Raw genomic sequence first — 22,299 nt, forward strand, 5'->3', positions numbered from 1 at the left:
AAAAAACTGATGAACTTTACTGATATAAATTGTATTATTAAGTGTAATGACTTTAGTTCTCACTAGTAAACAATATTCTTAATAAAATAAAATCCATACTTGAAACACCACAGAGAGACATGTTTTTTTTTCAGCCATACCTTTTTCAGCATCACCAATCTTCCACTCTCCCTCTGCCTAAATAATAAAAATCCACATGAGTTGCAAATTTCCAAAAGAAAACAGAAAGCAAAATACTTTATCCATTATACTAACTTATAAATTAAGGTTTTTCTTCTCTGTTGAAAAGACTCTGCCAGTGAATAATGTGAACCTATGTAACAGAAAAAACAATACATTTATATTATATAATATAAAATATAAAATATAAAAGTCGAAAGTATTCTACCTGACAATCCTTTGACAGTGATCTTCATTAATTCCTCACTCTGTTCTCATTGACGCCTTCTTGAAAGTGTCTCAGACTGAAGGAGGCAACGCAGCTCTCCTACAGAGTTTATGAGGGTTTGACTTTGCACCGACTGTAATGTGTCAGGAAAGAGGAAATTAAAGTGCTCTCTCACGCCGTGCCCTCACTGATCCTTTGGATCTCTTCTATTTGAAAGTTTCATGTTTACAGTAATGAAAGAATTTTTTGGGCAATGTTAACACAGCAGCCACATTATTAGGTACACCTGTACAACTGCTTGATAATACAATACAAATACACTGCCCAACACACCTGATTTCAATGAACGGCTTGTTATCAGGCTTTTGCAGAGCTCGATGACGAGCTGACCATTTGAATCAGGTGTGTCGGGAAACATTGATCTTATCAGCCAATCATATGATGGCAGCAACTTAATATATTTAGGCATACAGTGAATGCCGGAGGATAGAAGACCACACCATGTGCCACTTTGTCAGGAGTCTTGTGTACCTAATAAAGAGGCTGGTGAGTGTAAACTACAGTTTATCTGGTTGACCTTGTTGCAAGGTCAACCGTTGTAATTAAACTATAAGCAGCCTTTGGACTCTGGTTATCAGTGAGGAGAGAGTGTAGAGCATCTGACATAGTTGTTAGTATATAATAAAAAGAGTGATTCATATAGTCATTGAGGTGAATACATTTCATTCTTCTTGATATTATTCCATAATGTGACTCCTTTGGCTGTATCAGTCATTTTGTGGTGTTAGAAGTCACTAGCTTTTGCTGAGTTGCCTTAAACGTGGTCATATACTGATAGCTATTATTATCTACTTTATACTGGGCCTATGATTGATTAATTACTGACCCTCCCTTATTTATTTACATGGCACCATAGAGAACAGAGATAACTTATGTTTATTACCATGTTAACTAAACACAGGAGGGTAGTGAGGTGTAGTGCAGTTGAGGCAGGGGTCAAATCTAATTTGTGCTCCAGTAAATATTGTGTTCACCTCGTTATTTTCAGTGACTTTATAATAATCATAATTCTGTTATGTTGCAACTGGTGCCCCAAAAAAATAAAAAAAACAAAAAACAATGCAGAGTCATTATTCTTACAGTGGATTTCATGTATTTTACTGCTGGTTTTATCAACACAATAGAAGTTACAGGTGACTGTACACATGGTTTATCTTCTCTTGGAGTACAAGTTTTTTTTTTATTGTGAGACAATAGTGAGATTAATTATTTTTCCAACACATTTAACACTATTATATTTGATTATTTGCAGGGTTTAAAATAAATGTCAAGTACACTGCTCAAAAAAATATGAAGGGAAGACAAAACCTCATCGTCTCTGATTCGGAGTGGGTGACTTTTCTTGTCAAAGGAATGTACATCAAATTTGTATCATGCAGAGATTAATTTGACACAATAATCACCTGTACATGCGAGTGTGTGAGTGAACGGCTGTTTGTCTCTATGCATTACCTGCGGTGGCCTGGCATCCTTTTCGGAGTGTGCCCAACCTTCAACTGGGATTGGCACCAGCCACCCCGCGACCCTCGTGTGGAGGATAAAGCGGTAGACAAGTTTTTAATTGTGATTTAGGTGTTCCCTTCAACTTATGAGCAATATATATGCCACACATTGTCAATTGATTAGCTGGTAAGCTAATTGTCAAACAATGCAAAAAAAAAAAACCCATTCTAATTTAAAAGAAAAAAAAAAAAAAAGCATACCCGTATAGTAGGTAATCTTTGTGACGACATGGCACTGACAGACTGTTTGCTTGATGGAATTAAGGCTGAAATTCACAGGTGATACTAATGAAGTCCACAAAGTACAACAACAAACAGCTAAAAACACTCCACAGCACACAAGCCAACACAATTAATTAAGATTTAAAGGCCACAGCTCACTTTACAGCAGCAATACACATTCAAGTCATTCCCATTCTTTTAAAAACAATAACAATGAGTTGATAAATAATAACACTTTGGCCTTATTTGCATACCGCCTTTACCTAAATCTGGAAAAAACTCAATAAAAAATAAAATAAAATCCTATGAGCTATACTTCATGACATGACAGAAAAATCCAAAAGAAAACTCTTCCTGAATAAAACTCTATAAATAGACACTCTGGCAATATAAAAAGTCATATAATGACACATAGTGGCAGGTGTTATTTAGTTCCTATGAAAATTATATCTGTAGTCAAACTTGTACAGCTCCTCTGTGGCCATATGTTACATTACAAACACAACACCACCAACAAGTTCAACTCAATAGTGCGGTGCAGTCCCTCCTCTTTCAAGGACATCAGGAAACCAGCCATTGGTATTAAACTAAAATGGTTAAAAGTAAGTTTTCACACAACTGACAGTGTGCAACAATTATATCACAACACTGACCTCATTAGATCAATAAATCAACAGCAAAATAAGTTATTGCTGCCTTGATTTTTTTCACAGTGAGACCTGAGCCCAAATTTAATTTGAAATTCATACCGAGTTTCATTTAGTAGTCACTTTCTTTAATGCTTGAATGGATTCCTTAGTTTTTAACAAATTGACTGTTAGTCCATACATGTACTTTGGATTTTTCCCAGTTGCATTTTAGTGTTAATTCACTTCTGTATAATATAGGAATGAATATGAGCTAAAAGAAAAGCTAGAAGGAAACACTATAATACAAGGGAATATGGATGGATGGGTTAAAACATAAATCACCACTGGAGTGGACATTTGAGAGTGAAACTCAGCGGTAACTGCAAATTAAATCCGACTCTGATCTGATCAGTGACTTCTTTGCTTACCTAGTAATATTGCTTCTAAACTACACATCATGTCTATTAATCAGCTAAATGAATCAGAAAATGAAAATGTGCAATCAAGTCATCGGTGTTAGTGATTGGTCATCATCGGGCCTCTTCAGAACGGCACTGTATTTCATCGGAGCAGCGTCGGCTTTCAGCTGCACCTCCACCAAAGTGAAGATGGAGATGATCTGTAGAAAGAAAAAAAAAAGACAAATGATGAACACTGCGAGTCAAACTGCTCGGTCTAGGACACTTCTTGTTTGCAACAGTCCAACTCCTCCAGTCTCACTGCTCAGCTTTCATCTGACAATAAAGTAGCCTCAAGGGACAACAAACAATATAGACAAACAAGATGGTGGCATGCAGTAATGCAGCAGGAGGGTTGCCATAACTGGTGCGTTCTTCAAGATACATATGGAAAAAAGTATTCACCCATCTATCTTTGCACTATGAAAATATTGCAATTGCACTGTATGCTTGCTCAAATAATGAAGTTTTTAAATTATATCCAGGCAAAGACTGCTTAAGTATAAACTTTTTTAACACTTTCCTCTCAAAACACACCTGCAGGCAACTCAAACATGATTGGTCAAACTAGAAACAAAAACCAGCCCCCAAATCTTGTCCCTCAACTTCAGACTCAGCTCATTTCTTTCTGTACCTCAGAATGTAACAATATCAATGCAATGATTAAATAATTGGTTATTGCTAAACATGTGAATATCATCATCCAGTGCAGAAGTAGAGAACAGAACATTTTATATTAAATAACTATCTTGCGTTTAACAACCTAGGCGATGAGAAAAGACTGGTGAGCGGCTGTGGTTCTCACCTGCTCGACTGGAGCTTTCTCCATGTCGTCTGGTGTCCACATCAGAGTCAGTTCAGATTTCTTCCCCACTTTATGATGTTGAAATGAGTCAAGGCCCACAACAGACTGAAGGGGAAAAAAAAAGTCACTTAATCTACTGCTGTGGTGTTTTATTACATCCACAGTCCGCTATCTATGGACTATCAATTTTCTGAGTTTTTCTTCCTTGTAAATAAAAGTGAAATTGTGTAAACAGTGACTTGAACTTAAGAGAAATAAATTTATATTCAGATCTGTAATTAACTGCACTGCATAATACACAGCAAACATTACAACAGTTGAAGAGCCTCAGAGAAGAGAAAGGTGTTGATTAAAATCCGAAATAAATGTAGTACACATTGACACACACATTTTATATATAAAATAAAGTTAAAAAGTGAAATAGCTTTTTCTAAAATTATGGCATTTGAAAAACTAAAAATACAAGTAAACCCAAATGTCTTCCTGATTATATTTAAGCTGACCTTGCAGTAGATGCGTTTCTGCACTCCGTAGCGGAGAACCAGCACATCAAAGGACTGATCCAACACTCCCATCACCATGGCCTCGGAGTCCAGGGGGCCACACTCCTGTGGAGAAAAGAGCAAACATGGCTGTCAGTACGTTCCATTTTAGTAAGCATACACAAGGCTGCAGCCAAGCCATAGTAGGCTGGAATTATTACTCTAAACATCATATACAAATAACTGGGTGATATCAGAGGAAATAAGATTTAAACACAATTTCTGACTTAAAATTTTTCTGTGACATTTATTTATGCATGGTTGATTTAATAAAGTATTGCAAACAAACCAGAAAAGTATGTTTTCATTAAGTCCCAGTGAGTCATAGCATGAAATTAATTTGTAACCCACCTTTACAAACACTCCAAAGAAGAGGTCAGAGCTGAGCTCCTGGACTCTCTTTGACAGAGTTTTCTTGTCATTACAATGTGACGCCTGTTTTTCCACTTCTTGTTGTGACAGTCCTAAGTGAGGACCACACTCTGTATGGAAGCATTCAGTGGAGAAACATGGATATAAGGAGGATAAAAACAAAAACAGATAGATCACAAACAGAGGAAGGAGAAGAAACAAACATTACATTAACTAAACATCACATCTGAAGCTGCTTTGTTCTGCAACACAAGTGAGACACTGTCTGTAACAATCAAGGCATTCTTTTAATTGTTTTAACGGATGTGTGTGTGTGTGTGTGTAGAAGGTACACACTCAGGGAAGAAGCCAGCAGCCGGTGCACGATAATGTCAGCGTAGCGTCTGATGGGTGACGTGAAGTGTGTGTAGAGAGGAACGTTGAGGGCGTAGTGCTTAAAATGCTGCTCGTCATTCACTGCACCTGTGCAGAAGTAGAGCGCCATCTGTGGACACCAACAACACAGATTTAATACACATTCATTTTGAGTTGCTGTTTAATCTGAAGCTGACATTCATTCATCTAAATATTTCAGGCCAATGCAGTTTTTCAATCTTTCAATTGCATAAAATAAAACAGTCCATTAATATTAATGCAGAAAATTCACAACTAATCTAGTCCACAAAACAATAACATTATAATATTACTAAAAGCATGATTTTCAGTGATGTCACAAAGCTCTAACCTGCATGGGTCTGGAGCACATGTGGGTGAGAACTTCTTTTCTGGCACTGGTGTATTCATCATCACCAAGAGTGGTGTTGAGAGTCCTCTGCATGGTGACAAAATTAGGAAAACAAATAGTCAAATCATTATTTTCAACAATTACTCTTTAGCTTCACATCCCCATTGAAATACATTTCCACTAAACTATTGATTATGAGTTTAACCCTTTTCTTTGTGTGTTTACTTTCAAGAATAAACAAACATGAAAGTAGTAACTGCTGAAGAAGGTTCTAATCGAGACCCATGACGTGTTAAATCTGAGATATACATTTTTTTGCTCACTTGAATCAATCCTAATGAGAGGGCAAACCTTGCACTATTCAGATTACGGACAAAACATGTTTTCTAATCGTTTCTGAGAGATCTGACATTTTGCTATACCAATAATAGTGGGAAACCTACGTTCAGTGCTCCTGCAGACGACAGGTCAAGGTCAATGCCTAACTGGTCGCACAGCTCCTGCAGCTCATCCACCATCTTGGCTTTTGGTGGAGGGTGGCGTCTGAGCAGGGCCAGCTCAGGAAATTTGCGGTAGATGTGGTGAGCGGTGGCAATGTTGGCAAGTAGCATGAACTCTTCCACCAACCTAAAAAAAAAAAATAGAGCTTAAATTAGATACAGGAACAGGAGTGATCAAGGTATTTACTGTGTGTCCAAACAAGTTATATATTTGCCTGAATATTTCAGAAGAAAAACAAAAGGGATGCGGACAGACACATGAGAGGAACATTTGTTACTCACTTGTTACTGTCTCTGTACTGGTAAACATAGCAGCCTTGAGGCATCATGGTCTCCTTATCCAGAGTGAAGGACAGTTTCATCTGAAACAAAGCACATGATGGACGTTCACAAAACATGTTAGAAAGAGGACAAACTGTATGATCTCGTTTTTGTTTCTGTACATTCCATAAAGATCCTGTTAAGAATATTCAGCTTTCGTCTTCACACATTATATGTTGGAAAATAGTGGCCGAGAAGAATTATGTAGTTGATATATTATGTAGGTGATATAAAAACTCTCAGCACCTTTAACTGCGGTCTCAAGTTTACTCGTGAGTCACTGCACCTGCTCCTACACTACTGCCTGTCTTTTACTCGCTAGCTGAGATGTCTTTGTCCCACAAATGTGTCTTACCTGGATGTAGAAACACACAGAAAACACTGACACTGCCTGATTTCCTAATGTTTAATTTTAGATAGAGAAAAAGAACAAAAAGAGGCGCAGACTTGTGCTGTGAGGCTGCAGGTGCTGCTGATGGGAGAGTGGAGGACTGCTGCTAAACTAGCTCTGTCCAACATATTGTTAAACTACCACCAAAATGGTGAAAATGTTGCTTCTCTACATGTTATCAGAGCGTTTATGTTAATATTCTGTACAACACTGACAAAATGTGACGGATTCTGGTCCCAACTTGAACGGATAGACCAGACTCTTTGCTCTTTTGCATTTTTAATGCTTAAACCCATATTAAAAGTTGTACATAAGTGATGCACTCTAACCCTAACCCTAACCCTAACCCAAAAGACATCACAAATCTGGGACTGACCTGGTCTAGTCTGAGGGCTCCGCCTGAAAAGCGCTGAGCTCGGAGGTTCTTGGCAATAGAGTGCAGGTTGAGCACAGCCTGGTGGATCTCATCGATGGGATGCACAGGGTCCATGGGTGGCAGCTCCTCAGTGGAGAACATCTTCTCAGGGGCTTCAATCATGCTCTGAGCATGGTCATAACTCAACTTCACGCAGGAGCAGATAACTGAACGGCCAAACCACTCACTCAGGATCTGGAGGGTGAGTGAGGAATAACAAAATTATGCAAATTAGAAAACAGAAAGGATGGAACCTATGGCCACTGCCAGGACTGTAGCTTTAGCACATGAGGAACCTGCTAACTAGGCAAGATCGTGGGTGTTACACCTGTGCAATTCTGACAGGTCAAACCATAACCTTAAATGATCATACCTTCCCCTCGGGTGTGATTTTCCAAATGACGGAGAAAGTGAGTCTGTCAGTGAGAGGGTTGAGACTGCACAGCTCCTCACAGAGCAGCCTGGGTAACATGGGAACCACCTGGACATTGACAAACATATGAACTCAGTTCAGTGTACTAAAGAAAAAAGGAAGACTAGTTAGGCAACAGAGAAACCAAACTTACATCAGTCAGACATGGAGTCCCACTTGGGTGGAGTGGCTCAGTGGTTAAGACCCTACCTTGTGTACAAAAGACATCATGGTCGCAAGTTCGATTCCACCCCTGGCTAATTGTACTTGATTCCATTGTAAGTCGCTTTGGATAAAAGCGTCTGCTAAATGACATGTAATGTAATGTAATGGAGTGATGAGTTGAAAATGCCATAAAGCAGTAGTTTGATATGTAATAACAGAGACTGACTGTATATAAAAATGAGCATAGTCTTCAGTTGCAAAACCAATTCCCATTTCCAAGCCTTGAGATTTGCAATGCAGTATTTTCAACTGGAAATTCAAGGACGTCGCCTGCAACCAGGCTCCCATTGGACGATAACAGCTGTCAATCACACTGGTGTCCACTCATATGTGCTGTACTATCCGTGTTCCTCTAAATGTAAACATAATTTCAAACCCTTGACTGAAAACCATTAACTCTTCAGGATTTTTTTTTAAATCAACACTGAATCAAGTGAGAAGAGGTCTCATTATCCCACAGACTTTCATTCAAAAGGAGTTCTTTTGGCAACAAGAAAAGTTGCCCCCTTGTGGCAATCTGCTACTTCCACCCTACTTCCAGGACTTCAATGTTCAGACTGGAAGACAAAGACATTTTGAAATACAGTCTAAAACAAGCTGATGGGAAGTGCTCACCTTTTGAACGAGGTACACACTAGTTGCTCTTTGGCTGGCAGTGGCATCCAGAGCATTATCCTCCTCCACAAAGTAACTGACATCAGCAATGTGGACTCCCACCTCAAAGTTTCCTGTTAAAAACATCCAATGAAGTCACAACACCCCTGCAATCTGTCATCATAAGCGTCAACTGCCTCTAATGAGATGTCACCATCAAGTGTTAGACAGCAATTTACCATCAGGGAGTTGTTTACAGGACAGGGCGTCGTCAAGATCTCTGGCAGTCGCAGGGTCAATTGTGAAGATACACTCCTTCCTGTGTGTGAAAAAAATAGGTGTTTCGTGACTTACAATTTATGAATATGGTCTATTTTCTTTAAAATTACCAATAGTTTCATACTATACACTAATCAATATCCTGTATCCGACTCGTTTAGAGTCAGTTTTCACTCAGAAAGCATATTTATTACAGAAAAAAGGGAAGGGAATACAGCATACATTGATTACTACACATACAGTATACTGATTTTCACAGTCATACCTCAGGTCTCTCCTCTTCCTCAACTCCTCAGGTGGAATTGTCCAGGGAAGGTTCTTGGGGAGACAGCCCAACGCCTCATCTGAGAACTCAGAAAAGTCAACATCGTACTCCATCAGGATGCCTTCTGTCTCTGGCTCGATTTCTCCAGCTTGACCAAGAGTCTTCGCAAGTCGACTAAGAGGGGGATCATTACGATACAATCAGACGGGGCTGATAGGGAGATACTGCTACCTACAACTAACTTGTGCATTTATACACACCCTTCTGCGAAGTTACTGTCGGCTGACCAGTTGGTGATGCGACAGATGAACAATGTGTTGACGTAGTCACCCGGACGGGAACTGAAGTCTTCGGGACAGTCTGCCAGCGGAACGTTAATCCGTGGCATCCGATGGTCCACGGGGGAGAACATGGCAAAGGGTTTGTCAGGTAGGAACTTCAGGAAGCCTGTTGCTGCTCTTGAGTGTTTCTTCTCAACTATGTACACCACCTGGCAAACAGACAAACAGAGGATCAGTTAAGTTTAGTGGGCAATGAAATTCCAGCATTGTTGCATTAAAGCTGTTCGTTTTTATAATATTTATGTTTTTTCCGGCAAAATCTCTATATGCATACAGAATATAATTTTCCCAGGAAACATGAGGAAAAACTAAAATAGAAATTCTAACAAAACTACCAGCACTATAATGCAAACTGTTGTTTCCTATAAATTACACTGCTTTCATTGATTGAGGCTCAACATACTTCACTTCGGTTTTGTCATGATCACATTGGGTGTAAATTACGACTGCAACGATGAATCAATAGTTCATGATTTATCAGTTTGAGGTTTCTCAGGATTTTTTATTACTTATAAAAGTGAATATTGTCTTCGCTACAAACAACAAAATTATGACAATCATTAAAATGGAATCATTTTGGTTTGTCGTCAAAACAAGAAATTTGAGAGCATCATCATTCTGAGACTGAAACATAGAAATAGTAACATATATGCAGGGAGCTCACTTTAGCCGTCTTTTGGAGTATCTCTCCATTGGAACGTGGGATTGAACGGTTCTCCTGCAGTCCCCCTGTTCCAATAAGATGATGAAATTATTATTAATTATTTTTCAATAATCTGTAGACACAGAATAATAAATAAACATTTAATCATCAGTTAGCCATAACAGAATATAAGCAGAAGTTGTGGACATTGCACTGTCTATATTGTGATTGTGAATGTGGCTGCTACAGTACCTGTGCCAGCAAGGGACATATTGTGAACTTTGCTGATAAGTTCATCCTGGTCACTACACTGACCCTCCACAACACCATCAGGCCTGGGGGTGTGCTCTCTCTTCTTCTGCGTGGTTTGCACTAAGTTTTCTTTCTGGGTCTCTGACCCACTGGCACCCTCACAGTCAGTATCTGACCGTACAACCTAGAAAGACACAAAAACATTCTCTTTGATCAGTCAGTATAACTGTGTTTACCTTCCTGAAAGAACATACAAACTTAAGTACTTTACCTTCCACTGTTCCTGTGGTAAGAGCTGCACCACCACAACGTCTCCATTCAGAGCTCTGTTACGAGCTACAATCCCATCCAGAAATATGTCCCGTGTGTCATCCTGCAGACATACGAGATGTTTCATCTCCTGCCTTTATAAATTCTAACATACATTTTTCAAAATGAATAATACAATGAAATCACAGTTACTATGTAGACGTTAGATTTTAAATTTATTATAAGAGGAAAATAGATGAAAATAAGGCATATCAACTTACAAGAGATGGGATGAAAGCTTCCTGGTACTTCTTGGGGTTGATTCGTAATTGTCCCTGCAGAAGAAATGCATTTGACACTAAGCTTTCTAATGAACATAGTGTACGTATACATGTTCCAAACTGCATGACATCAACAACAACTACAGGAATAACAAAGAAACTAAAAGTCCAGTCCAATTTCAAAATGTTACTTAAACACATCTTCTGTTTGTATGTTACATATTTATAGACAGATTGTGTGTTAATAAAATTACAGCAAATTTGGACCCAGATGTATTCCACAGCGTACAGAAACTAGAAGGAACAGGGAGTTAAATGAGACACAAATACAAATCAACCTCATTCAACCTCAATTATCTACTCATGAAATTATAAATACAATGAAAGTATGTATGTGTAAGTGTTTATTTTACTATGCCTGAGGAAGTACCTGAATGAGCTCTCCTCTTTTCAGGCCATCGGAAACCTCCTCAAGAGTCCTATAGGCTTCAAACACTTGTTTCTTTGATCCTCTGCCTCCTTCATTTTTGTTTTTTTCAGCTGGAGAATAAGTAGCTGATGCTGAAAAATAAATAAATCATTGATTGCAGCATAACTAATACAACAAACTGCATTATAAAGACCAATACATTATTGCTGAGAAAATTAAATTACCTTTGGGCTGCTGTGTTTTTTTGTCCTTCCCATTAGGAGACTTGGGCCTGGACATCTGAGCTTTAGCTGCAGGCTCTTCTCTGCCTCTCTTTTGTTCTAGGTCCTGGGGCAGATTCTTTTTCTTTTGCTTCTTGGACTTCTCTTTTTCCTGTCCACTTGTACCAGCTTTCTTTGGAGACTGGGAGCATCCAGCAGGTGGACTGGTCTCTTTTGAAATAACATCTCCGTTTAAGTCCTTGTTTTTCTTCTGCTGCTTCAGTTGTTTGTGTGAGTCATTAGGTGCCAAAAAACCAATCTCCTCACCAGACTCTATGTCGCCATCTTGGCTGGTTGTGGTGTCCCTTCTCTGCCCCCGTCGCTGCCTGTCAGACACATCTTGCTGCCTTTCGCAGTCCTGCAGGGCCTTGCGGCTGCTGAGTCTCTCCATGTACAAAGACAATGAACTCTCCTCTCCTTTACTTTTCAAGGAAGAGGGGGAGAAGTCACTTGAATCGGAGAAACTATTGGGCACTTGGTCCCTTTTGCGCTGTGGTATATTCAGTCTGTCACTTTGAGCTTTGAGCAGAGAACTTGGTAAATTTTCCTCTCTTTGATAAGACAAGTCCTTTGCATATTGATCTAAATACAAATTGAACTTGCTGCTGTGATGCTGGCTGAGAAGCCTAGCATAGGCGTCTTTACGTGTAGAGCTTGAATGATTCTGGCTGCGCTTTACTTCTTGACTCCGGATAGCATTTGTAGATTGTCGAGGTGAATCCATTTGGCAGTTCCTAAAAACGCTAAAAAGGCAAAACAAATACTTTGTTAATGTCGCTCTTCTGTCATAAAACAATAAACACAATTTTTAATACAAGCTACAAAGGATCAAAGGAAATGTGGTTTATCATTTCAAGGCTAGCCAGTCAGGGCTGATAGAAAGAATATGACTATTACAGCTCTCCTGTACACCAAGAGAAATAATCATCATATTATCCTTCATTTCCTGCCGAAAATCATAAGAAAAGCAGAAGAAATAATATGACAGACAGGGGAGAGTAGGAGTTTCACTCCAGAAGATGGCAGCGATGCAACTTCATGACTCCACATGGCCATTAAACCCCATAGAAGAATACAAATAGCAAGACAAGGAAAGGGCCAAGTGCTGGGACAGAGATACAAAAGAAATTCATTCAGCATAATATTCAAAACTCAGGAATGAGAAGGCAGAAAGAAAGGAGCCAGTGACCATGAGTAGATTAAGAATCAGAGTCAGAGATTTTGCATAGAACACTTTATGTAAAGGAAAACGTCTTACTGGCCACTTTATTTATCATCGTGTGACAGAAGAATATGTTCTGATTAAATGACGAGTGCGTGAAGAAGAAAGAAGGACTTCAGGTTAAAATTTTAGGCCAAATAGAGGCAGGGATGGCTGATGCGGTGGATTAAACCGACGCAGTAGAGGGGAGGTTGCCATGACATGACAGACAACGTAGAAGACGAAAACTGTGATTTACGAACTGTGGTGGAGAACTTGGAAACGATGACTAAGTACTTTGAGTTGTGACTAAGAACTTTGAACTTACGCCTCTCAGTGTACAGACTGTCGGAAAATAGATTTTAGAATACACAGAGCTCAATATTTAAAGTATTTTGAGATGACTTTTTTCTGATTAAACCCCTCATTTTAAAAGCTTATTTTATTATAAACCTAGCATCAGTTAACAATAAGTATGAATCATTCATACTTATTATTAACTGATGCTAGGTTTCATAATGATTGTGTACGCAAAAGCAAACACACCACTTTCAAATCAGAAACAGACTAAAATAAATCTACATTTAAATAGCAACCGGAGTAGTTTATTCGTGTCACATACAGTACTAGTAAGATAATTCAAGTAGTGACAGTTTGATACGATTACATTCCATGATATGATATGATGACTATGGAAGAAAAAACAATCCAACTTTCAAGGCGAGCATTTCTAAGCTAGCGGCTAACCGTTAAGCTAGAAGCAGTGTCTGGCTAGCTTCAGCTAGCAACCCGGAACGCCGACGGCTGCTTTGACGTCGTTAATTAACGACGTGTGTGTCAGACAGACAAGGTAAACGACTCGAAAACATGTGCCATCAAACTAAACGTTGTTCAATTATTACCTTTAAAACTTGGTGTTGAAGCCTTGAGTGTCGTTCAGGACAAAACCGCTAGCTGCTGCGTTCACGTCCGCCACTGTTACGAATGGCTATAATCAGGCTACGTTTAAGTGCAGTCGTAAAAATCGGAATTATCTCATCACGCTGAAACGAAACCTAATATCTGATCCGTCTTCATCTTTCGACTTCTCCCTTTAGGGGGCGCCGCAGCGGACCATCTGCCTACATCTTTATGGTTTGTTTGTTTTAGTATTGTTGCCCTATTTATTGTCCCCTTAATTCATTAGATATTTAACATTAGTCTTTTTGTTGTTGACAAAAAAATGGAACTGGGGTTGACAGTGCAGCAGCTGTACAGCTGAATGACTTATTGCAATGACCTGGTTATAATGACTGGAGGCCCGAAATTAACCTTTAGAGGGCAGCAACGACCAAACATTTCATTTATGTGACGACACAGTGACATACTGCCGTGTGAGGAGACATTACATTCACTCAGTCACATCATAGAGGCTTGTCTGCAATATATAGGGACAATAAGCATGTCTCCCTCATTTAAATCATGTAAGACAGGTTTTAGTTTGGACAAGGTCGGGTTAGAGTAAATCTTCAGAAATTAAATCTAGGTCAATGTAATGTGTTTGACATCTAAATATGTGAGATATGAGCGTATTATTTATGTTTCATTTCACCAGATAATTATCCTATACTGTGTATTTCTTAGTTAGGCCTACCACCTACAACTGGTGATTGCTGTCTTCACACCTTTCTGTTCATGCTTGTAAGAGACAACTCATGAAAGCTCTCTCCTAGCACACGTTTGTGCAGCTTGTGCACCTTAACCTAACCCTAACCTAAACACAATTCTAACCCTAACCCTAAAACCAGGCCTTAACCCTGAAAAGGCCCTTTAAAGATGTGAGGACCAGCCAAAAATGTCCTCACTCTGTATGATTCATACCATTTTTTGGTCCTTACAAAGCTACATATACAAGAATACTCACACATATACACTCTCCCCTCACCATAACTCTGTTTGTGTGTGGTTGGTTGTGATTTTCAGACAAATGAGAGTATTATGTCCCCCATTTCTAATATTGAACAGGTTAGCAAAAATATACAATGTACTTCTAGCATCCAGCAATCAACACCAAATCTGATAATAAATAATTCCCTCTTACAGAGACTTTGCTAACTCCTTGAACACATTACATGGACATAATGTGGTTATATTTTAATATCCAAACTGCAATACTATAATAATGATAATAATAATAATTTGAAGAACACTGTATGCCACTTCTTTTTAGGTTCCTCCAATAACTGAGGGGGGTGGGGTTCTTTTAAAGGGCCGTTTATTCTTCTTTTGTCTGGTAATCTAAAATAACCTTTGGGAGTAGGTGTGTGAGTGAAAGAACGAATGATACGGGAGCCTCTATCACAGTTGTGGTTGCACAGACCCAAGTTGTAAAGCATGTAGATGAAGCAGCAAATATCTATCAATTATTCATCAGGTCAGGGGAAGCAGTGTGGCTCGTAAAAGAAGATGAAATAGAGGGGGCATGCAGAAGTTTTTTTATCGTCTTCCTTTCCCTCTCATGCTCCTCTACAAATCATCCCTATGCCAGATTCACCTGAACCTCATCATGCAGACTGCTTAGATATGAATGAACAAAATAATGAAAGTTCAGTACAGTTATTTTATATTTACAAGTGCCTGTTCTGGGAACATGTCTCTTGCATCATTGCACATCCAAGTATGAGGCTGAGGGTGAATATATGAGCGTAAATGTGTGCAGGAGTTGTATAGTTGTTGATGCTGCAGGGCCAGGCTGCGTTTCTTGAAGCCAGCTGCAGCAATCAGCCGGCCAATTGTGTATATGTGTGGTCATCACCTTCCACTGCCATGGCAACCGTCTGTGAGTCAACCCAGGGCAATCTGCACACTTCAACGACCATTTACAGTCAGGGCTGACTCCTGATTAGTGCTGGAGAATTTGAGATCTAGATGAGCACACAGCAACAACAACAAAAAAAATGCATCTCAAACTGTCTGAAGAGGGCAGCACTGACTGCACTGCTGCTTTTCGCACTCTCATTGGATGAGTGTAAGACAGTCTTGTGTATAGACCAAACATGTACACAACATACACTGTATCTTCATTAGGGCTGCAACTAACCATTATCTTAAATTATCGATCAATCTGTTCATTATTTTCTCAATTAATTGATAAGTTGTTTGGTCCATAACATGTCCAGATTTTCAAAATAAATCTTGGTTGGTGTTTCCAGACCTGAAAAAGACAATGTCTAACAGCTAGGTTTTGTTCACAAACAAAACAAAATCTTTAATTATAAAGAAGAAAAAATAAATACTCAAACCCAAAAACAGAATAGCAAAATAGCTGCAGACTACTGGATTCATTGTTGCAGTTTTTGCATACTTGTGTATGTCCTTTACTTGACAGTAGAATGCAATGACATTTAAGTGCACTATGCTTCAGGCCCCACTCACTGGGGTGTAAATCTGTGAATAAATAAATGCAATATAAATCACAGTAAGCAAAGGTGTGAAATATGTTTGTGAGTACTTAGATTACACCTAACATTAATTTGAATAGATTACCTCGGCCATTCCCAAAAGATGCAGAATAACTGCGGTCATCATCGCCTAATTTCTTCTTTCTCCAGGCGCTACTTTCAGCACCGGACAGCTCCAGTCCTCCCCACGCCCCGCCCACCCCCAGTAGACTGGCAGTGGGAAACAACCACACACACACTGGTGGGCGACACTTCAAGTAGGGGTTGATAGGGAGGGACGGAACTTAGATAACAATTTCCTTCGCTCTTCGTCATCCTCCTCCTCCACCACCTCCTCCTCACACATGGATTTCTCTCAGAGGGAGCAGGAGGAGAAAGACAAGCAGAGCTCGTGTTTATATCATATGAATGGACGGTGAGTGGTGAGAAGTCCGTGTTTTTTTCTCCGTGAGGGCGGGAGAGACAGGTGAGAGAGAGTCTGTCAGCTGCGTGGATCAGATGCTGCTTTGAAAGACGGAGAAGAAAGAGAAAGTCTGTCTGTGCGCACAGAAGACGCGCTGGATGAGAAGTGGATATCCCTGTTTGATCATGGATGGGTGTAAAATCCAGGGCATCGGCTGTGTGATTCCCTGAGTGTTTCATCTCGAAACAAAGAGAGTGGGTTTGTTATGCTCAACACTTTGCCAAGTGTCCACGCTGAGGATCCATGGCTCTACTGGTCGTCCCGCTGCTCCTCCATACAGGACTCGTCCTGGGATCAAACTACGGTTACGTGGAATGGTCAGACAGTGAACGAGAAGACAAGAACCCACCAGTCGTCAGCACCCAAAACATCAACAGGGAGCCGCCCCATCATCACCCGACCTACCACTCCGTACCAACAACCGTGCGCGCGGTGGTGGCGCATAAAATTGAAGAGGACCTGCCGAGGGTGGTGACCGCTTTCCTGCACAGCGGGGATTCCTCTGCGCTCAGGCAGGTCAACTGCTCGCGGAGGTATGAGCTGAGCAGCCTGAGGGGCGGCCTACACGTCGCCTCCCACTATTCCCTGCACACCATCCTGGACACGGTGGCGCACGCCACGAACTTCCTGAACATGATCTTGCAAGCCAACAGGTCCCGTGACCAAACCCCCCGAAGGGACACGCACTGGTACCACGCACTAGTGCAGAGCATCCTCGAGGGGGACCCCAAAATCCACAGGGCCGTGGTGACCTTTCACACGGACGCACCGACGCCTGGCCCCCATTTTTTCCTCCAGGCGACGAGGACCGAGAATGAGGTGGTGCTGCAGGACCTGTCCAGCAGCGCGCACCGTCTCCTAAAGAGCAGGAGCTCGGAGTCCGACTGGTTCAATGAGTTCAGGGACGGTAGGAGACCACACTCTCACAGAAGTCTCTCGGAAACATCGGGCTCCAAGAGTAGAAGTTACTCCCTGGACAAAAACCAGATCAAGTGGTCAGCGCCCTACCTGGAGTGTGAAAACGGGGCGTTCGTGCCCTATTGGCTACTGACTTTATCTGCTGGCTTCTATGGACTGAAAAACAACTCAGCACCAGACTTTAGGTGAGAGAAGAGTGTGGGATTGACAGTGAGGCAAAACATGTTGTTTGTGTTTGATTAAGACTCAGGAAGCACTTTTTTTTTTTATCTTTCAAAACTTTCCAACAGGGCATACATTCTATTAAGCCACTGGTTCCCATGAAGGTTTTAAAACTTTATGGGTCCATTACACACAGCCAGGGGATGTGAGATGTTTTTACGTCCACGCACTGAAATATACTTCACTTAATAAACAATTTATAGTCAAATTATTTTAAAGGAAATAAATGAGGAAATCTTTTCTTATCTTATATAAAAATGAGGCTCTACCTCACACTGATTGACAGTAATCTAAATACAGTGTGGATTATGATGCAGGAACCAGATGGTGTAAAAGCCTCTTCATAGTCACAGGTAGATCATTCATGCTCACCTGTCAAAACACAGCTGTGCATCTCTGCTGCTGTATGCTGCAGTTTAATGAACACTCGTGCAGACTTCACACAGTGGTGAAGGCTTGGACACAAGCCTTGTGTTTGGCTGTGTGTGTGTGTGTGTGTGTGTGTGTGTTACAACAGTTAGGTGCATAAAACACTCAGGGATCTCATTTTCAAGGCTCCAGTCCAAGAGTGTCTGGAAAAGATCAATTAAATCATGAATAAACAATGGAAGACCCACAACCGCAATATGAAGCCACTATGAATTTCAGGTGCACTCAACTCTCACATCAATCAAAGTAAAGACATATTACACAAGATGTGCGGTTCAATATCAGATAAATCCTGCAGTAAATCTCTAGGAAACTGGTTAGTCAATTTCATTTTTATTTGGCAAAATATTAACACAATTCTAACAAAAAATTTTAAGTAGGACAAACAGAATTTCAGTGACAATTTATATAGAAGAGCTGACACAAATGTTACTCAGCAGTTTATGTTCAGCAGTCGTGCAGGTGATTTGGGTCTAAGTTGGCAGACTCCCACTCTGCTGACGCGTCCCTGGGTAAAGTGCTGCATCATCACCTGCTTCGGGGACAAACACAGCTTATTTTTGTCTTTGTGTGGTGATGACGACTGTGGTGTTCCCACAGAATCATTAGCCAAAATCATTTTTAGCTTTAATACTTCAACAGGCATCTATGTCACAGTAAACGGTGATGTTCTGTTGATCCCCAAAAATGCCCAAAGTCTGACATGTGGAAACAAAATGGCAATGCTGCTTGTTGACAGTTGCCTTAGGTGTCTGACATTAAGTGTCATTAAGTGAATCCAGTGACTGAATCACAATCATTTGACACACCAATTGACTTGTTGACTTGAAATTAGAGACAAAAAGGTTGTTGAGTTTGCTGCCTTCACAAGAGATGTCATGGTTTATTACTAGACACTTATTAACACATTTATTTTCAGAGCTTCCTGTCATATCACCTGTATTTTTTTCTGAAGTGGTTGGAGTTTGTTAGTGAGTTACATCGATTTAACAGCGCTATTTTTCTTTATTCCAAAAATAAAGAGGCAGTAATGCAACACTACAGATGCCATCTGCCATAAAACATCAAATCATTTATTTTTTAACTTTAAGCTGAACATTAAAATTCTTTCTTGACCTTTGATGTAGCAATTTAACAAATATAAACTCAATGTGACGTCTAACTGCATGATATAAGAGTAGATGGGAATCATAAAAGCTACTGAGCTTTTAAATTCATGTTCAAATCACACAGGCAAACGTTCTCTGCTGATGAACAATAAGTGCATGTTGAATTAGAGTCATTTTTCTCAATCTCCAGGATCAGAACTTCACTCTTCAGTGTTAAGCACTTGTTTGGGAAGTCAGCAGAGGGAGTCATGGGAGAACTCAAGCTCAGAGGAAACACAGTAAAGCAGTTATTTAATACCAGCGTGTGTTGTAAGCTTTACTCTCTAATTGACGGAGAAGATTGACGACAGCTGCAAAAGTAGGTGCACGCTGTTTTCCTCCCAATTTGTGTTGTGGTCTGCAACTTTTCTGTAAGTTCTTCCACCAACCTCACGCCTGTGAAGATATAGAGACAAAAAAAAAAAACTAAAAATAGATAGAAACGCGTAAGCTAGTGTAGATGATAGATTCAGTTCCACCGTCCCATCCTCCATCCACCTAAAGGCAACCTCTTTCTCTCATTTTTGTTCCTCTCCAGGCCAGATTTAGAGGCGAACACAAAAATCCATGGAATATAAATGTAAATCACATGTATAGCTTAAGATGGAGAGGCAGCTTTCATTCAGCGATGCTGTACATGCTGCTTAAATAAGAGCCATGTTATTGTAGAGACATCACAATTGTGACACCGTCACTGAAGACTCAGACTCTTCACCAGTGTCACATTTAGGTGGAGTTCTACAGTAACAGCACAAAACCACGTTGTCGAGAGCAGCTTAAGATAAGATAGTAACAAGAGAGTTTATTGTAAGAAATTCAACAAACCTTGTTTTTTGTAGCCTTTAAATAAGCTTTTGATTTGGAGTGCAGGCAAGAGCCTCTCTGCAACAGCCAGAATGCACATTTGGCATTTTGAAGCAAAAGCCTATTACACAAACAAAGAAGAATGACATCCTCTCTGGTATGCAAAGGCCATCATAGTTTCCTTACGCACTTGGGAAAGGGAGGATAGAGTGGAGGAGTCCTCCATCACCATTAGATGTCACAGATTCTTACACACTGGACCTAGATGGGTATATTCTAGTAAGTTCCATGAAAACAGAGCCTCCCACTTTGTTGTTAGTTCCACTTCTCAGCAAACAGATGGCGGTAATGGGCGTCAGGATCACACACAAAACCATAAAGGAAAGAGAGAGAGGGGAAGCATTTGGATGTACAGGTGGTACCATGGTGCAGTAAATGGAGAGGATGGGGGAAATGGAAGAAGACTAAACACTGAAAAACACTAAACAGCAAAACAACATAGGGGCGTGTGTCGTTTAGTCAAAAGCTTACCAGATTCTGGTATTCAAAGCCACCGTAGTTCCCCTAAGGCTCTTGGGAAAGGATGGGGGTGAGCGGAGGAGTCCTCCATTTGCTGCAATCTGCAGTCTCACCGTTAGATGTCACTAATTCTTACACACTGGCCCGAGATGGTTCTATTCTAACAGTAATAACAATCAATTTTATTCATAGGCGCCTTTCAAGACACTCATGGTCGCCGTACAAAAATATGAAGCAAACCATATGAAATACAGAAATAAATTAAAAAATATAAATCTAAAAACTGTATGTAAACATTGTGTTGAAATCCTGTGGGTGGAGGGGCTTATATATCATACTAACTAAAGAACAATAGTTACACAACAGCGTAAAATTGCCAGCAGTGGGTCCCTCGAAATGTTTTTATTTGAAGAGACAGCAAACAGCACAGTCAATCAGTCAGACCTCTTGTCTGACCTTTTCCTGCAGCAAACACAGCTGAGCAGCTACGCCTCGGCGCTGCTCACTGCAAAACAAGATGTGCAATTGAGCATTTGAAATGGAGTTCTGAGGAGGTGCTCGGCACACCACCATTATTTGTGAGTGGAACCACAGTGGCTGTGCAACATAATACTTGACTGTATTGTCCTTGACGACATCACTTCCTGGCACAGATTCCCTCCTTGATCACGTTTCTGGTGCACCTGAGCCCTGCTGAAGACTGAGACCAACCTCAGGTGGTCTCCCACAGTGACAGACTGGCTCATCTCTGTGGACAGTGATTAATGTAGAGTGATACATGGCAGATTAAATGTATTATTATTGTACTGGCAGCTGGATTATTTTATGAGGACAAACTTATTTGAACAAAAATTGCTCAGTGCCATATGCTCAAATGTTTCATGCGTTTACCAATGTCTATTTGTGTCCAATATCTAATTCAATCAGATTGCCTGAACACATACTGTGGGGCCCTAAGAATTAAGAGAAAGATGTTCAAATGTGAAAACAATCTGTTTAATTTTGGTTTATAGAAAAAGTAAGTAATGTTGAGAGTGTGTATATGATTTGACCTAAATGATATTATACTCTGCAAATGTCACAGTCTTATTTGTCATAAGTAAAGTGTATGTTTTGCACTTATAGATGAAAAGTTCAAACTTGATTCTATCTATCTGCCCTCTTTCTTCATTACTTCCATTTCTTCCACCCTTGACCTTACTTCCCTTCCCTCTCTTTCATTCTGGCCCTCTCTACACTTCCTCCTCCTCCTCTGTTTTTGTAACCCCACCCCTGTTATCATTGCAATTTACGTTTTTTTCATCTGCCTTAATTGCGTTCAATCTTTATTCTACATTTTTAAAAGTACCACTTATGTTTGATTCCTCCACTCACTTCTCTACTTTCTCTAATGTTGTCCCCCTCCCTCGCTCCGCCCCCCTCTCTTTCTAACAGGGGCGTTGTTCGTGTGGATGTGAACCTGCAGGACGTGGACATTGACCAGTGCTCCAACAGTGGCTGGTTTGCTGGGACTCACCGCTGTAATCTCACCAGCATGGAAGTGAGTTTTGCTCCACAGTTGTTGTCAGTCGTGTTTGTTTATCCATTCACACTTT

At 40.3% G+C, this 22,299-nt stretch overlaps 2 protein-coding genes and 1 long non-coding RNA gene across 3 annotated transcripts in view; 1 reads left to right on the forward strand and 2 right to left on the reverse strand.

The window, feature by feature from the left end:
• Positions 1-139: 139 nt before the first annotated feature.
• LOC131444861 (uncharacterized) lies at positions 140-459 on the reverse strand. Its single transcript, XR_009233777.1, has 3 exons — positions 389-459; positions 256-313; positions 140-177 (listed from the first exon to the last, which is right to left on the reverse strand). It is a non-coding gene; the product is annotated as an uncharacterized LOC131444861 (long non-coding RNA).
• A 1,059-nt stretch (positions 460-1,518) lies between these two features.
• dis3l2 (DIS3 like 3'-5' exoribonuclease 2) lies at positions 1,519-13,779 on the reverse strand. Its single transcript, XM_058640511.1, has 21 exons — positions 13,664-13,779; positions 11,525-12,303; positions 11,301-11,431; positions 10,871-10,924; positions 10,612-10,713; positions 10,341-10,524; positions 10,110-10,174; positions 9,365-9,594; positions 9,105-9,278; positions 8,800-8,879; positions 8,582-8,694; positions 7,703-7,810; positions 7,291-7,524; positions 6,485-6,564; positions 6,146-6,329; positions 5,703-5,789; positions 5,315-5,462; positions 4,958-5,088; positions 4,568-4,672; positions 4,065-4,169; positions 1,519-3,420 (listed from the first exon to the last, which is right to left on the reverse strand). Exons 2-21 carry the CDS (start codon positions 12,282-12,284, stop codon positions 3,304-3,306), a joined length of 3,192 nt encoding a protein of 1,063 aa, XP_058496494.1. The 5' UTR covers positions 12,285-12,303; positions 13,664-13,779; the 3' UTR covers positions 1,519-3,303.
• A 2,592-nt stretch (positions 13,780-16,371) lies between these two features.
• Positions 16,372-22,299, forward strand: part of LOC131466907 (probable G-protein coupled receptor 158) — a 50,991-nt gene continuing 45,063 nt past the window's right edge. Inside the window, exons 1-2 of the mRNA XM_058640499.1 lie at positions 16,372-17,767; positions 22,139-22,244. Coding sequence (XP_058496482.1) covers positions 16,908-17,767; positions 22,139-22,244 — 966 coding nt within the window. The 5' untranslated portion in view covers positions 16,372-16,907. The remainder of the gene's footprint in view (positions 17,768-22,138; positions 22,245-22,299) is intronic.

This window comes from Solea solea, chromosome 1 (genome assembly GCF_958295425.1).
Source record: "Solea solea chromosome 1, fSolSol10.1, whole genome shotgun sequence".
In the NCBI taxonomy this organism is placed as follows: Eukaryota; Metazoa; Chordata; class Actinopteri; order Pleuronectiformes; family Soleidae; genus Solea; species Solea solea.